The following is a 17,227-nucleotide window of genomic DNA, read 5'->3' on the forward strand; positions in this document are numbered from 1 at the left end:
CTCAGTAGAACTCAATTTCTAAACATAAACTAAGAATGAACGCAGTTGCTGGGGAATTCAAAAGAGGGAAATACTGCTGTGGAGAGGCTGGGTGGGGGCCAGACCCTGATGTACCCAGTGCCGCACCCTGCAGGTTCAGGGGTGAGGGCTGGACCCTGATGTCCCCCTGCACTGTGCCCCACGGGGTCAGGTGTAAGATTCCGGGTGAGGATGTCGACCCTGACCCCAGACCCCGATGCGTGACGTGCTGTGTCCCGCAGGGTCAGGTGTGAGACGCTGGACCCCGACGCGGGACCCTGACATTCCCCCGCCCCCGTGGGGTCAGGGTGTGAGTGAGAACTGGTCCTGCTCTGTGGGCTTTTCCACCCAGGCCCCCAGCCCCGCCTTGATGAAGGCTCTGAACAGACACTCCTTGGCCGCCTGGTACTCCTTGGCGACCAGCTTGGACTCGTGGTATATGTTGGGCTTCGTGATCTTGGAGCGTAGTAAGTTTGTGGGAACCTGTAACAGAACGAACAATAATTGCAACTGTTTAAGCAGTAACAGTCCCAGATGGAAACAAAACTTACTGACACATTCGAACAATGGTGCTTAGGGCTGCGCTGGCTTCTGGGGGACAAGCCAGAGAGACCAAGCGGCCCGTGAAGGGACCACGTCACCTGGAGCAGCACGGAGCCCTTTCTCTGCAGGGTTAATTCAGCACCTCCAAGCAGCAGTCTCCCTGGTGAAATGGGCAGCTGCAGACCCCATGTTCTGAGAGGTGGTCCAGAAAACCCCATACCACTGGTTTAAATTCCACAGTTAGCATTTTAACTTTTTAAAAAAACAACATGTACACCATGGGAGCATGTATATTTTGTCACACCGAAGAACTGTGCATCATCCCTGTGGCTGGCTGGCTGGCTGGTGCATTTTTGTGCAGGTCTTGAGAACATCTCTGTCTTGCTGGAGAGCGTGCTGGGATTGCACCGTGGTGCCTGGGGACCCCACCATGGGCTGCCACAGGTCACCATGAAGACCACGGACCAGCAGGGGGCACCATGGGGGACCATAGGCCACCGCGGGGGACCACGGGTGATGACAGGCCAGCATGGGTCACCACCCAGCCACGTGAGTCAGGCGCCTTGGAATATGCTACGGCTCCGCCCGCCCCTCCTGCACCAATGTCACCACTGGCTTCATGGAGACTCTATGTTATATGAACTTGACTAAAAGGGACCCGTTGCTGAAAAAGGTTACAGACTTTCCCGGAGGGTTTAACAGAAACCAATGGACATTTGTGTTGCTTTGAAAGAACGGGGCGGGGGGCACTGATGGTATCAGCGACGCTCAGGGCCTGAGTGGCAGAGAAGCTCCCACCAGTGAAGGCAACTCGTTCTGGGGTGGAGGAAGGGAAGCCACTTGTGGCACAGCTGTAAGACTGAAGCGCCAGGGACGGCTTCTACGCTCCCAAAGGTCCCAAGAAACAGGTTTTAAAGGGTCATTTTTGTTCTCTTCTTAGGAAGCTGCACGCGGTGACGTGAGTAAGGACGGCTTAAAGGGCAGCAGCAGGCACGGCAGACCGCTGCCGGGCGGGGGCGGGCCGGGGGGCCCAGTACCTGGCCGTGGACGCGCATCCAGCGACAGTACAGGGCGTGCTTACACAGGCGGGATGCACGGCCCAGCTCGTCTTTCCCCGTCGTGGCGTTGATGACCTCGATGGCTGAGTCGCCCACCGTCCAGTTAACGCTGAAGTTGGGTGCCTTCCCTGGCTGCCGTGCCTCTGCATTGCTGATGCCTGGGATGGAGCAGACAGAGAGTGAGGCAGAGCCAGCGTGCGCCACACCGACGGGGCGACAAGGCTGAACACGGCACTGTCATGGACTGAACTGTGTCCCCCAAAATACGTGTTGGAATCCCAACCCTTGTACCTGTGGATGTGACCCTGTTTGGAAACAGGGTTTTGTTATGCTAATGCAGTCACACATGAGTAGGGTGGGTTCTAAATCTACTCACTTCTGAGTTATAAAAAGAGCAGGACAGACACAGAGACACACACACAGGAAGACAGATGCGGCGTGAGGATCGTCTACGCACCAAGGAGCCAGGGAACGTCCAGGGCTACTGACAAGGAAGGAATCAACATGGCTGAACCTCGACTTGGACTTCCAGCCCCCAGAACCACGAGACAATAAATTCCTGTCTTTTAAAGCCACCCACTTGGGGTATCCTGGGGTATTACAGCAGCACTAGGGGACTAAGACGGCGTCCCAGTGCCAGGCCCCAGGTGCAGACTAGATGGAGCTGCGCCACGGCCGCTCTGGACGGTGTTGCCTGCCTGAGGCTCCTGCGCCACCTTCCCAGTCATAGCGTAGGCTGTCTCGTACGCTTGCTGGTTATGGGGTGAGGCAGGCAGGGGGGTCTGAAAGAAACATAAACCTGGAGACATTACACTACAAGCCAGAAGCCTGGGTGGCCTGGGGAGAGACAGGTGGGTGGACGCTAAGATCAACTTGGTGCCCATGGACACCACCTGGGCCTCAGTGTGTGGGTCACCTCTGGACGCGAGTCCAGCATTCTCTAGGGATTAAATACTCTATCACTGGTGGATCTGGCAATTTACTGGAATGTACCTGCAGGTTATAATGCACCAAGTGGACACTTTTAAGGAGAATAACGACTTTGGTTACAGGAACACTGCAGACCATAAAGTACATACCCTTTATTCTCTCCAACCACAAAACCACCAGGATGTCTGCGGGAATTCCAATCTCTCAATTTCAAGCAAAACCAAGCAGTGGTTCTTGTCCCTCTTACCCATCCACCTCCGTCCACCAGTATCTCAGCCAATGGGACTTCCAAAGATCTAGATGTTAATTTAGAAACCTGGAGGTCATTCTTGATACCAGGAGCCCCTAGTAAAAGATACTGTACTCAAGAAAAGCTTTGAGGATGAGTCAAGGTTTCTGCCTCTTCCATTATATTACAGAATCACTTTTCTGTTCTAAGACACGAAAAGTGTCTTACTAAAAGTACAAACCAATAAAGTTTTCTCCCTAGAAAGAAACACCCATTGGCCAGGATTGTCTGGTTGTGTTCCAGCGTCAAGTACAGCTTGACAAAAACACAGCTAGGAACAAACTTCTGATAAACGAAGACTATACAATACTCTAATGCTACATCGGACAATTATGTGTTGTTCAATCCCCATGACATATCAAAAATGTTTTTATTCTTCAAATTATAAGAATTAAACGCAACTGGAAAGGATCTGGGTTAAGAGTTAATATTCACAACTTCCAGGTTAAAATTTGTCCTTTAAAAATTCAAAATAGAATTCTTACAGCCTCCAAGTCTAAGTCTCTCTCTCTTCCCTCTAGTTTTCACCTCATTTTGGTAAAACTGTTCTTTCAGTAATTAAATAGAAACAATAATTATCTGTCTATTCGCAACAGACAAAGACCCCCAGAGGGAGCACAGGCACCGTCCAGCAGAGCTGGCCCTGCCTGGCCTGTGAGAAGATTCTAAGACTCTTAGCAAACCAGGAACAAAAAGAGACGTTCTTTTAAACTGATAAAAGCATCTTTGAAAAACCAACAGCTAACATCATACTTAATGGTGAAAACCAAATGCCTTCTCCCTTAAGACCAAGAATAAGACAAGGATGTCTGCTTTCATCACTTCTATTCAACGTTGTGTCCGAGGGCCTACCCAGAGCAATAAGGAAATAAGGAGATATCAAAGGCATCCAGATCGTAAAGGAAGAAATAAAACTGTCTTTATTCACAGACAACATAATCATCTATAAAGAAAATGAAATCTACAGAAAAAGCTACTAGAATATTTCTACATATTAGCAACAAATAACTGGAAGTTGAAATAAAAATACCATATTTTTAAGCAAATAACGTGCGCCTTCTGCGTTTGTTTGCCAACCGCGCCCTCCCCCCCCCGTGAGGTATTTTCTTAAGTGCGCTATGCTAATTTTTCTTTTTTTACAGCAACATGTAAAAAAAATTGGCATAGCAGCACTTATGAAAATACCTCATGGGGCAGGGCGCAGTTGGCAAACAAATGTAGAAGATGTACGCGGTTTGCGTAAAAATATAGTATAACATTTATAATAGCAACAAAAATAAGAAATACTTAGGGATAAATCTGACCACAGATGTCAAGACCTGCACAGTGCAAACTCCAAAGCGTAGCTGAGAGAAATGAAAGGAAATCTAATCAAATGGAGACATACGCTGTGTTCATTAACTGGAAGACTCAAACGTTACAATGTTGGCTGTCCCCAAACCGATACAAGCCCAGTCAAAATCCCAGCAGGGTTTTTCTGCAGAAATTGCAAAGTTGCAAAAAGGATTCCAATGGCCAAAACAGCTTTGAAAAAGAAGTACAAAGTTGAAACACTGACGCTATCTGATCTCACCACTTCTCCTGACTCTTAGAAACCAGGTAACACTAGCATCAAGACAAATAGATCAATGGAAACCACTAGAATCCAGAAACAGACCTACACTTATCTATGCACGATGGATTGTTGACAAAGGTGCCAAAAGAATTCAGTGGGAAAGGAGGATCTTTTCAACAAGCGGTGCTGAATTAACCAAATTTTCATACGCGAAAAATGAACAATTTCAATTCATACCTTACGCCTATGCAAACATTAGCTCAAAATGGAATATAATCCTAAATGTAAAAATGGAAACAGTAAAACTTTTCAGAATAAAACACAGGAGAATGTTTTGGCAGAATCTAAGAATCTAAGAATGTTTCTTAGATACATCAAAAGCATAATCTCTCAAAGAAAACACTGAGTGTTTTCAAAGTTAAAAGTTATTTGGTCTGTAAAAGATACTATTAAAAGAATGGAAAGACAGGTCACAGATTGGGGAGAAAAGATTTCCAAATCATATGTATGATAAAGGACTTGTATTCAGAATACATAAAGAATTTTCAAATCTCAGTAATAAGAAATTAAACAATCAAATAAAAAATAGGCAAAAGTTTTGAGTACTTTATTGAAGAAGACATAGGGATGGTAAATAAGCATATGAAAAGATGCTCAACTTCATTGTCATTAACCAAAACAACCCCAAAAAACCAAACCCGCTGCTGTTGAGTCGATTCTGACTCATAGCGACCCTATAGGACAGAGTAGAACTGCCCCATAGGGTTTCCAAGCAGTGACTGGTGGATTCGAACTGCCAACCTTTCGGTTAGCAGCCGAGCTCTTAATCACTGCGCACCAGGGCTCCTTAAACCCTCCCCGAACAATTCCTCATTCTCTGATGAGAACCACTGCTTATCCGTCTGTGCACGCCTATGCACACACATCACAGGCACAAATGAGCACGCACAGGCAGGCACACACGCGTACCATTGTGTGGTCCTCTCTTACGACCCACTCATGGATGGATTCTATCAACAGGTATAACAGTAAACCATACTTAGATTCTTGGGTATTTGCTAAGTTTGATTCTTAGAATTCAATTTAGAAGTTTTGCGTCTCTAGTCATAGGTGATACTGTTCTGTGGTTGTCTTTTTTGTGCTGCTTTGTCCAGCTGTGGTATTAGGATTAGGTCAACTGCTCTATTCTATGCCCTGGGAAGCGTATATATTACATGCTCTTTGACAGACTGATTAAACTGTCCGCTAACTTCTTGTAATGTAATTTGTTGACAACCTTTTCAATGTCTTCCCTGGACATTTCCTTTGCCATATTTCGTACTTCGTTTTGGGTTAATTTTGACAATTCACATGTTCTTACTCATCCACCTCCCCCCTTTTTTTTTTATATTTTCAAATTTATAAACATTAGAGTAGGACAAAGAATTCTCCTGAAATTTTTAAAGTCTCCTGTATATCTGCAGTTACATCCTCTGATGCCAGATGCGTTCATCTTGTTTTATCTGACATTACATTAATTAGACCTGGCAGTGGCAGATCTGTTTCATTGTTATTTCAAATTAACACCTTGGTTTTGCTGATCAATTCTAATCTTCCTGTTTCCTAAGTCATTTCTTTCCTTCCCTTTTCCCTCCCTGTCTCCCTCCCTCCCTCTTTTTCTGTCTTCTTTCTTCTTCCTGCATTTCCTACTTAACTTTGTTTTTGTTTCTCTCCCAATTTCTGGGACCAAATGCTTACTTCATTTGTGTTCATTCATTCAAGGCCATGGATTTCCTGAGTGTGATGGTGGCTTCAGTCATCACTTTTGACACGTGTATTCTAAATGGTCAGCAGTTTAAATTCCAGTTTCTTCTCTAACCTAAGCATTATTTAAGAGAGTGTAGCTTCTAAGTGGCTGAAGAGTTTTTGTTTATTTTAACTCTCTGTAGCTATTTTTTAGTTTTAACTTTGCAGTCAATGAAAGTTACCTAAAAATTAGTGAGTTCTGGATTTAATCACTCATGGTAGTGACCATGTTGTGCACTGCAGAGCCAAGCGGTGTGACAGACTTGAAGAGAAGAAATTGGTAGTCCTGTCATCAAGGCTGAGTTGCTCAAAGGAGACAATTCCAAGTATCAACTTCAAATGGATGCTCTTTGTCCCATTTTCCACCAATTGCTCAAAATCATACTTTATTTTGTTTGCCTCATATTTGAGTTTTTCTTTTCTTGAATAGCTTTTTGGGTTTCCTGGAGTTTATATTTTCCTTTATTTTTTGTTGTTCACAAAAGAAGCATTTGCTTTCAACCTATCATTCAGAAAATTCAGCTTCAAAGGTAGGCTATTTGTTAAAATAAATCCACTTTCCTCTGGAAAGCGATCTTTTCAGAGCTCTCTGATCTGCTTCTCCGTTCTAATCTGTATCTATTATTTTTTAGGGTTTCAACTGAGTTATCATCTTTTTCTTGTACTCTTGGTCTTACAAGGCATTTTTTCTGGTATCTCATTTTTTTTTTCTCTTTCGTAGATGTCTTTTTATTTAGCTGGAGTGTATCCTCAAATTACTATTCTTTCCAAAAATATGCATTGGCGATAAATCCTCTGAATCCTTGAATATCTGAAAGTTACCACTTTGTCCTAAAGCTTGATTAATATTTGGTTGGATATAAAATTCTACAATAAAAATATTTTTTCCTCAGAACTAGGAAGTCATTACTGCACTGACTTCTGGCTTTCACAGTCTCTGATAAGTGTTACACAAATCTGATAATTTATTTTAGGTACCTAGAAGCTTTTAGTGTCTTCTCTATCTTTTTGGTGTTCTGAAATTTCATGAAGATGTGCTAGACATAGCTTCTTTTTTTCTCCCATTCATCCTGCTCAGTACTCTTGTATTCTTTCAAATGGAATATTCTTGGTTTTCTTTAGTACTGAGAAATTTTCTATTATTTCCTTCACTCTATTTTCTGTTTCTGGAATACTACTAGATACTGGCTCTTTTGGATTTTCTAAATCTTTCAACTTTTTTTTCTCATACTTTATATCTTTCTGCTCAAAGTTATTTGAGATTTATTTGACTCATATACTTCCATTCTACCCTTACTAGAAGGCAAGCTCCATAAGGGCAGGGATTCTGTTTGTTTTGTTCACTGCCATATCTCCAACACCCATAACAATGCACACAGGCTCTCAAATGATATATGAATGAATATTTGAATGAATATTTTCTAGACCTTCAAATTAATGTTTTCTTTCAGTCCTTACTAAATACTTCACACATACTAATAAGGTTAAATAGTATTATTTATATTCTCTCAATTATTTCTATTTCTTCTGGAGTCAGTTCTATTTTCTCATATAGATCTTTTTCTTTTGTGTTTGACAGAGGATGTTCACTCATGTTTGTGAATAAAAATCTTGGTTGATGAATACAAGTAGCTGGCATGGTTTCTTCTGCCTGGTTCTTTTACATGCACCTGATTCAGAGGAGATTCTGCAGGGGAAACAATCAGCAAAGACCTACGTCCTCTTCTTAACAGTCCAGAGGTCAGCACAGTCCTTGCTTGGTTGTCTAGATGGCTAGGTGGACCCTAACCACACACTAGGGCCAGACTAGCCTCATCATGGGTGAGGATGTCCAGGGAGGAAGCAGCTGTTCTCCCTTGGGGCCATGGGAAATCACAGTGTTGTTATGAGTTAAACATATTCTCCGTACTACCATTTTCTCATTTTACTAATTGGCGGCTACCCGCACATTGCTTACCTTATGCTCTGGGCTTTTTCTGTTGACATAGTTTTATCAGTAGCATTTGGGTCTTTGGCAGCTGTAACTAGCACACCCAATCCATCCCCTGCACCTGCCTGGCATGTGGTAAGTTCATGCAGATCACTGAGCTCTCACTTATGTAGGAGGTGGTGGTCCCAGGAGTATGCTCAAAACCACAGCCATATAAGTAGCTACAGAGTCAGAAAGGTGTCTTCTGGAGGGTGGGGGCTGGGGGGCTGCTTACATACAAGTCATCTGCTTAGAAATTGCTGGTCATAACGGAATTGAATCTTTTATGAAAAATGAATGATGCTTATATTGTTACCTTTCTTTGCATTTCATTACTTCTCTATGACAAGGCTAAAATAACGGATTACCGCTGAAAGAGACTTAAACCTTAAAATCACAACATTGACACTAAAGTGAGAAACAGTCAATTAACTGAAAATACTACAATTTTTTTTTAGTGTTTTAAACTAAATAAAGTGCCGTCTTTAGCAAAAATGCAGTAAATAAGGCAAAAAGAAAACAGCTAGCCTTGAGGTTCCAGTGCTAACCATATGCTTTTTCTGGGGCAGAAAGACCTAAATAGTCAGAAGAGCACATTTTTGCAAGTCCCCAGGGACAGCACTATCGTGGGGACTGATACCTAGGAGGAGCTTATCTTTCTGAGGCTGCAGAGCAAGAACTAGGGTAATGAGTTAATCACAGGCCACGGTCCAGAAACCAATAAAAGCACGAACAATTTGGCTGGTAATTAGAGTTTCTTTGTTGTTGTAAATTAAGTGTGCTGTATCAGAACTTTTAAAACAAAAATCTAGAGAAACTGTGAGCTGGTCTAGTAACTGCTATAAATAAAAAACTTAGAAGAGATGACACTAATATTTTTTCTTAAAGATATTTTCTAATAGGTTCCTCATATACTAACCAGTTAACCAAATTAGTTGCTAATGAGTTAACTGTGACTCATATACTATATTGTGTTAGACCCACTGCCGTCAAGTCGATTCCGACTCATAGCAACTGTACAGGACAGAGGAGAACTGCCCCGTACAGATTCCAAGGAGTGGCTGGTGGATTCGAACTGCCAGCCTTTTGATTAGCAGCTGTAGCTCTTAACCATTGTGCAACCAGGGCTCCAACTCATTTACTAGGGTGATCAAAAATGAATTATATACATAATGACTATCAATAGATATTTTAGGATCACTATGGGTTTATGTCATAACAATTATCAGTCGCTTACTAGTTCATCCAGGAAAATGTATGGTTTATAACCTCTACTGAGAGTGGCCTTTATTCTGAAAACAAGAAATAGAGATGGATCGAAGAGCCTAGGTTTGAACTGAAGTCTAAGTAAACTGCACACAGCACCTGAGACTGAGGAGGATCAAGGTCATTTAACAAACAGGGGGCCTCTGAGCACCTGTGTCTGTGGATCCTTGGGGTCCCACAAAAGCTGTGGGACAATCTGTCATTTAAAACATGAGTAAAACACCTTGCAGATTTCCATTCTGATTGTCTTTAAAAAAGGCAACTCTTCTCCCTCGGAGTGGCTGGTGGGTTTGAACCGCCCACCTTTTCGTTAGCAGCCAAGTGCTTAACCACTGCGCCACCAGGGCTCCTAAATTGACGACAGCAACTTGAAAGATTAGATAGGAACCTTAGGGGGCAGTGAGTTTATGTAATGGAGAGGGACAACTTAGAAAACGAGGGTGAGAACGACTGCATAACTTGGGAACGTAACAATGTCACTAAATGGTACATGTAGAAACTGTTGAATTGGTGTATGTTTTGCTGTGTACATTCTCAACAATGACAACAAAATAGATAAAATATAAAAATAAAAAAACAAAGAACCAAAAAATAAAATAAAAATCACTTTGGAAAAAAAAAAAGGCAACATTTGAGCTGACCAGAGAAGTAAATGAAACCAGCTGAGTCAAGTGAGGGTGAGTGGAGGGTAAACCACAGAAGGCCTCTCTCTGGCCTCAGGGTTTCCTGACCAGTGAGGACATGCTGCGTCCTGACTGTTCACCAGTCCCTGGCAGGGTACTGAAGCCTTTACAGAGAACCTCCGGCCAAATCCTACCTTGTTTTTTCTTAGATGACACAGACCTCAGGTTAAAACACCAGCTTTGCTCGGGGAACATCTAGCTCAACTGGCATAACACAGTTTATAAAGACAATGTTCTACATTCTACCTTGGTGAGTAACATCTGGGGTCTTAAAAGCCTGTGAGCGCCCATCTAAGATACTCCACTGGTCTCATCTCGGGAGCAAGGGAGAATGAAGAGAACAAGATACAAGGAAAAGACTAGTCCAAAGGACTAATGGACCACAGCTACCAAGGCCTGAGTCTAGTACAGCTAGATGGTGCCCGGCTACCACCACTGACTGCTCTGACCGGGATCACAACAGAGGGTTCTGGACAGAGCTGGAGAAGGATGTAGAACAAAATTCTAACACACACAAAAAAGACCAGATTTACTGGCCTGAAAGAGACTGGAGAAATCCGGAGAGTATGGCCCCCAGACACCCTTTTAGCTCAGTGGGGAAGTCACTCCCGAGGTTCACTGTTCAGCCGGGGAGTGGACAGCCCCATAAAACCAAATGGGACTAATGACGCACAGCAGTCCAGGGACAAGGTCCAGAAGGCAGAAGGGGACAGGAAAGCTGGTGATAGGGAACCCAAGGTTGAGTAAGGATAGTGTTGATGTGTTGTGAGGTTGTTAACCATTGTCATAGGGCAACATGTGTACTAACTGTTAAATGAGAAACTATTTTGCTCTGTAGGCCTTCATCTACCGTGAGAATAGCAGCACAACTGTAAGAGCTTAGTTGATGTCACTGAACTGTGCATGTAGAAATTTTTGAAATGGTGTATCTTTGGCTATGTGTATTTTCACAAAAATAAAAAAAGATCCTCCAAGGTCGAGAAGGGAGAGTGTTGACATGTCATGGGGTTGTTAACCAATGTCATAAAACAGTATGTGTGCTGACTGTTTAATGAGAAACTATTTGTTGTGTAAACCTTCACCTAAAGTACAATAAAAAGAAACAAACAACAACAACAACAAAAAAACACACCAATTTTGCAAGGGCACTGAGTGCCCTGATCCAGGAAGTGATAATGTGTGGCTCTGGCAACTTGGCCCAGAGGGGCACATGAATCCAGCAGGATCCTCACACAGACCTGTCGGATGGAATCATCAAGTCCCCTCCTCATAGCCCCGCACCACCGACGTGGAAGAGGGTAACGAGAGAAGGGAATTTTGACTTGGATGTAGGACGATGAGAACCAGCGGGTGCGGGTGCTGAGACCCCAAGAGCGGCCCTGCTAATGCCTCCACACCAGGGAAGCCAGTCCATGGACAGACGCAGAAGGCGTGCTCGCTGTCCTCGGCAGGAGGCAGGAGCATGGAGGTGGTGAAGAACCTGACCCAGGCACAAACGCTCCTGGCACTACTTCCCATGCTGGGGTCTGTTAGTCTTCAGTATGTCTGCTCCACCTTTACTGTTCCCCTGTGAAGTGGTGCAGAGGGTTATGGGGGGATGACATGGCGTATATAAAGAATTTGGAACAGGGGCTTGGAAAGAGCATGTGTATGCCTCAGGGGATGATCTGAAGACAATACTCAATGAGGTATAAAAACTGCTATTGCTGAAAAATCCTCAAAGGTTTCATCAACATAATAGGCAACCATTTTTTATTCTTACAGACATACCCACACAGAGAATCAAAAACAAAAAGCAAGCAAACCACGTTCCACGGGACCTTAGAGTTTAGAAGACGTGGTAGAGGTCGTCAGGCTCAGTCACTCAAACAAGGTCCTTTCTGTCAACACCCATGAGAGGCAACAGCCATTCCATCCCATCCCATTCCATTCCATCCCATTCCATCCCATCCCATCCCATCCCATTCCATTCCATCCCATCCCATCCCATTCCATTGTGAAAGCTTCCAGTCCTGGGGAGCGTCATTCCTTTAGGAAACACTTTTCTAGATGGTTCCAGGCACTAGAAAGTTGTTCTCCTTTGGCAGAAAATTATAAGTGAAAATCTAGTCGGAGCTATGGGAGCCCTGTGCAGTCATGCTCCCAGGATGGTCCAGAGCAGGGAGAAGGGAGTTGTGAGAATTCCCCTTTCCCCCAATCCTGACACAGGCACATGGATCTGTGTTACAGAAACTCTGGTCTTTAGACAGCCTTATCTGTGTCCAGGCACGGCCACGACCGAGCAAGTGACCAGGGGTGCTCTCAGGCTGCAGGGCAAGCTGGAAAGGTCGCTGAGAAAGGGGAGGAGAGGCTCCGGTAATAGACCTGCAAGCTCTGCTCAGTAGAACTTTTGAAAGAGAGATCAGAGAGGGTGAAGAAAAAGCAACAACAAAAGATAAAACCAAGGAAAAATTTCTCTGAATTGAAAACTACGCAGATCAAAGGGCTCAGAGTATTAAGCGGGAAGAAAAGAAAAACTAGCCACCTACCTAGTCATAGTCTGCTGAAATTTCTGAATTTTACGGGAAAGAGATAAATGCTGCCAGAGAGGAAAAACAAAAGGAAGTACTCAGAAAGGGAAGAAACCAAAGTGGCCCTGTGACAATCGAGGACAAAGGAGGGTAACCATAGGGTTCTCAGTGGGAAGGATAAAGAACCTAGATTTCAACATGTTGAAAATCCCATGCAGTGAAGCAAAATGAAGTCAAGACTCAGAGAGTATCACCCATACAGCTATTTTTCCCCAAAACAAACACTCTACTGCCCTCTGTCCCAAGTTAAGGATGTGCTCCAGAAAAATGAAAAATAGATCTGAATGTGGAATTAAAAAAAAGGGAGGCTACAGTATATGGAAAACAGTCATTAGAAGCGAAAGTAGTGGTCCTTCTATTTTGTCGAAAAATTGTTGATAATACGGCCGTGGGACTTATTAAGAAAGGCTTTTAAAGAAAAAGCATAATACTGAAAGAGTTTTTAATACTCAAAATGGTTTCACCAAAATCTCAGAGGAGAGTATATGGAATAAAAATGAGGTAGACTTCTACTTTGCTGGGGTCGAGATCTTTATAAATACTGATTAATTCTTGATGCTGAAATTTTTTAAAAAGTGGTTTAAATACGTTTGCTTAAAAGTTAACAGTAACCAAGGATAGAACAGAAATAAGATTTAGAACTTCCAAACCATGAGTGAGGAAAAAGAGAGACAACTTAATCTATCCAACAAGAGGAAAAAAAATAATGGATAGAAAATACATAAGATTAAAGGAAGAAGATCGAAAGAAGAATGATTTTGTATCTTGTGACAAAATCTCATTCCTGCTCACCCCATGTTACTCCAGAGAATGATACACAGCAGGGTTAGTCTCTCCCACAAACACAGGGGCAAGAAGGAAAAGGGTTTTACTCTTGCTGCTGCTTCTCTTCCCATGTCCCTGATACCTATTCTTACCCACAACACACACATCCTCAGTCATATTTAGTCCCTCTCATTTAATCTCCTGTAAAAATGGCATGGGAGGGGCATCTGACCTCCTCTAACTTCACAAAGGGGAAGGAGAATCAAGACCAACAGCCCAAGGCTGATTCCTATGAGGCATAGGTCGGACATGCCTCTTCTCTCTGCCATTTTTATCAATTCTGACACCAACTGTCCCTCCCACGGCACTCTCTACTTCTCTGCTGAGTTCAATAATTCACTGCAATGGCCACACTGAACTCACAGACAATACTCATGATTATGGGGTTTATTAGGGAAGTAACAGGTTACAGTTCAGGTTCAGGAACACTCAGGATACAGTTCTTCCATCAGGACAGCCTCTTCCCAGCCATGCTACAGGCATACCTCTCTCTGGCCCCTTGGCCTCTGGCCTGCTCAGGCAAGTATTACCAAGTTCTTTTAGCTCTGCTAATAAGTGCCCAGAGGTACCCTACTCCCACCAGCAGGCCTCTTGCCCGAAGGCACTCAGCTTTCTTGCTCTGTGGGCTGGGAAGTCCATTGTGCTGTCTCCTGCCGCTGCTTCTCTGCCACCGCTTCTTGCCATCTTCAGTGTTACAGCAGTCTCTCTCTCTCTCAGACCCCTGGTTCCAGGAGCTTCTCAGCACAGGGATCCCGGGTCCAAAGGAGGCATTCTGTTCTTGGCTCTTCTTCCTTGGTGGTAGTCAGTCTTTTTCCCACCTCCGGGATGGCTCATTTTAAGCCTAGCGGGATGGCAAAACTGACCAATCCCTTTAGTAGGCCACAGTTACCTTATCTGCACAGTCCTGCCCAATCAGTTGAGTGAGAGTTAAAGACCACCGTGAGAAAGGTCACACAAAAGCGATCCATCGCACCACATCTCTTTAATCAGCTTTTCTTTGCTATACTTGACACAAAAGGTAGCTTTAAAAAAAAAAAACTATTAGGAGGACTTCTGGCAACATGGTGCCCTAGGCAGAAGCACCATGCAGCCCCTCCATAGCAAAGATCTGAAAAACTAAGCCAAACAGAGAAAATAGCAATCCTGAAACCCTAAGCATCAAATGAAGAGATAAAGAACTCAGCCAAGCACCAAATGGAATAAGAAACTGACTGAGAACATACAGCGAGGAGACATACATGCAGGGGTCCCCTATCAGCTAACGCAGCACGGATCCGCCATCCTGGACTCCTATCAGAGACCAGCGAACAGGGGGCATGAGAAAGCAGCTTCACGGAGCTTCCAGCAGGAGATAGAATAACCAGTAAACAGTGATATATGCTTTCCCACCCCCCACCCTTCTTCACCCCTACTCGGCCTCCTCTGCTTCCCATGGCCACACTCTCTTGGCCGGGAAGCACCGGCTGCTTGGATTCCACTCGCCTGCACCAGCTGACTCCCTGAGTGCCACTTGTTGGCTACTGGTGTTGCTTTTTTCTGCTTCTTTTGATTTCTTCCTTACCTCTCACCACCACCCCCACTCCTTTCGCTCAAATACCTGGCTCCATGCGCCATCTTTGTTTCTTCCTGAAAGGCTGTAAAACTCTGCTCGAGTGTGAAACTGCTTCCTGGTCCGCGCTGCCATGCTGGTGGGATCCTGGGGCTTTTTGTTTTGTTTTGTTTTGAATTGTTTGTTTCTTTTCTTTTCTCGAATTGTGAGCCAGTTCTAGCCAGGCAGTACTGTGCGGCTTGGGACCTGCCCCCTCAGCTTGCACAGACATGCAGAGGGATCCCTGAGGGCACTTCTTTTCTTGTGGTTTTTTTTTCTGTTTTTTTGGGGGGTTTTCTTGTTCTTTTTTTTAAATTTGTTTTGTTTTCCCTCTTTTTCCCTTTTTGTCTTTCTTCATTACTCAGTTTCTCGTCTCTCTATACATTCCTTCTCTTCCTGTCCCCTGAATACCTGGCACTGAATGATACCTCTGTGTCTTCTAGCCAGGCTGTACTTCAACACCTGGGAGCAACTTCCCCAGACCTTGCAGCCACACCAGTGGGATCCCTGGGAGTTTTGCTTTTCTAATTTTTTTTATTCATTCTTTTCTTTTTTCTTTTTCTTCTTCCTCCCCTTTTTGTTTCTCTCCATTTCATAGTCTCTCATTTCTCCACTCCAACAGAAAGCTCCCCTAGCACTCTCTTTTGTTTGTTTGTATGTTTTTGGCTCCTGTTCCTCTCTCCTCTCTCCCATACCCACCTTAACTCCACACATCACAATCTCCCCCCTCCATCCTGCTTACTAGCACCGTGCACTTAACATCACACCACCAAGCAGTACAGGCACGGCCTACTGGAACTTGCCCTCCACTGATTACCAGCCCGCCCTGGTGGCTATAGTAAGTGCCACAAACAACCCATCCCAGCAATTCCTCTTCAGCTAGACCTGCAGTGCTGTACCATATTTGAGTGACTGACCCCACCAATTGGAGAAGGAAGTGAAAAGTAATGTGCCCACAGATGAGCAAACAACAAAGAAGACACAGCCCGCCTGCTCAGACATAGCCAAATTGAGAAAAATAACTACTGAATGCCCCAAAGACAGCAGACAGTATCAAAACATTTACAAAAACAGGACAGGATGGTTCCAGTAGGCGTCCAAAATAAAACACCTGATGACTTTCCAGTAGAAGAAAAGGTACTAGAACTACCTGATAGGAAATTCAAATCCCTAATACTCAGAATTATCCAAGAGTTTAAGCAAAAAGCAGACAAAAATGAGGAAAAAATAGACAAATTCATGGAAAAGGCAGAAAAAGTCATGGAAAATACAAAAAAATGGAAGAATTCAGGAAAATAATGCAGGAACAAAATGTCAAAATAAATTCACAACTAGAAACCATACAAAAACAACAATCAGAAATCCAAAAGATAAACAACAAGATTTCAGAAATGGACAGTGTCATAGGAGGGCTGAGGAGCAGATTTGAAACGGTGGAAGACAGGATCAGCGGAATTGAAGACAAAGACTTGGATACAACTTTGTTTGAGGAAAACTCAAAAAAAAAGAATGAAGAAAAATGAAGAGACCCTGAGAATTATGCGGCATACAATCAAAAGCAAAAATTTGCAAGTGATCAGAGTTCCAGAACGGAGAGCAAACAGAAAACACAGAGAGGATAATTGAAGAACTGATGACAGAAAACTTCCCCAAAATCATGAAAGATGAAAAGCTGACCATCCAAGAAGCTCAACGAACTCCATATAGGACAGACCCCGAAAGAAAATCACCAAGGCATATCATAATCACACTCGCCAAAACCAAAGACAAACAAAGAATCCTGAGAGCAGCTCGTGAAAAACAAGAAGTCACATACAGGGGAGAAACAATAAGACTAAGCTCAGATTATTCGGCACAAACCATGCGGGCAAGAAGGCAACGGGATAACATATATAAAACCTTGAAAGAAAAAAATTGCCAGCCAAGAATAATATATCCTGCAAAACTTGTTCAAATATGATGGTGAAATTAGGACATTTCCAGATAAACAGAAATTAAGGGAATATGTAAAAACCAAACTAAACTTACAAGAATTATTAAAGGGAGTCCTTTGATCTGAGAACAAACAACTTCAGCTCACAAGCTGAATCTAGGACGCAGGTTCATACAAGGTAACAGTCTAGGAAATGAACTCTCAAGGACTATCCA

General features: G+C 43.6%; 1 protein-coding gene across 1 annotated transcript in view; it reads right to left on the reverse strand.

Annotated features, from left to right (window-relative positions):
- Positions 1-253: 253 nt before the first annotated feature.
- Positions 254-17,227, reverse strand: part of ADARB1 (adenosine deaminase RNA specific B1) — a 75,235-nt gene continuing 58,261 nt past the window's right edge. Inside the window, exons 9-10 of the mRNA XM_004384793.2 lie at positions 1,599-1,777; positions 254-501 (exon numbers count right to left, since the gene is read on the reverse strand). Of these exons, the coding sequence (XP_004384850.2) occupies positions 322-501; positions 1,599-1,777 (359 nt within the window). The 3' untranslated portion in view covers positions 254-321. The remainder of the gene's footprint in view (positions 502-1,598; positions 1,778-17,227) is intronic.

This window comes from Trichechus manatus, unplaced genomic scaffold, assembly GCF_000243295.1.
Source record: "Trichechus manatus latirostris isolate Lorelei unplaced genomic scaffold, TriManLat1.0 scaffold00128, whole genome shotgun sequence".
NCBI classification, from domain to species: domain Eukaryota; kingdom Metazoa; phylum Chordata; class Mammalia; order Sirenia; family Trichechidae; genus Trichechus; species Trichechus manatus.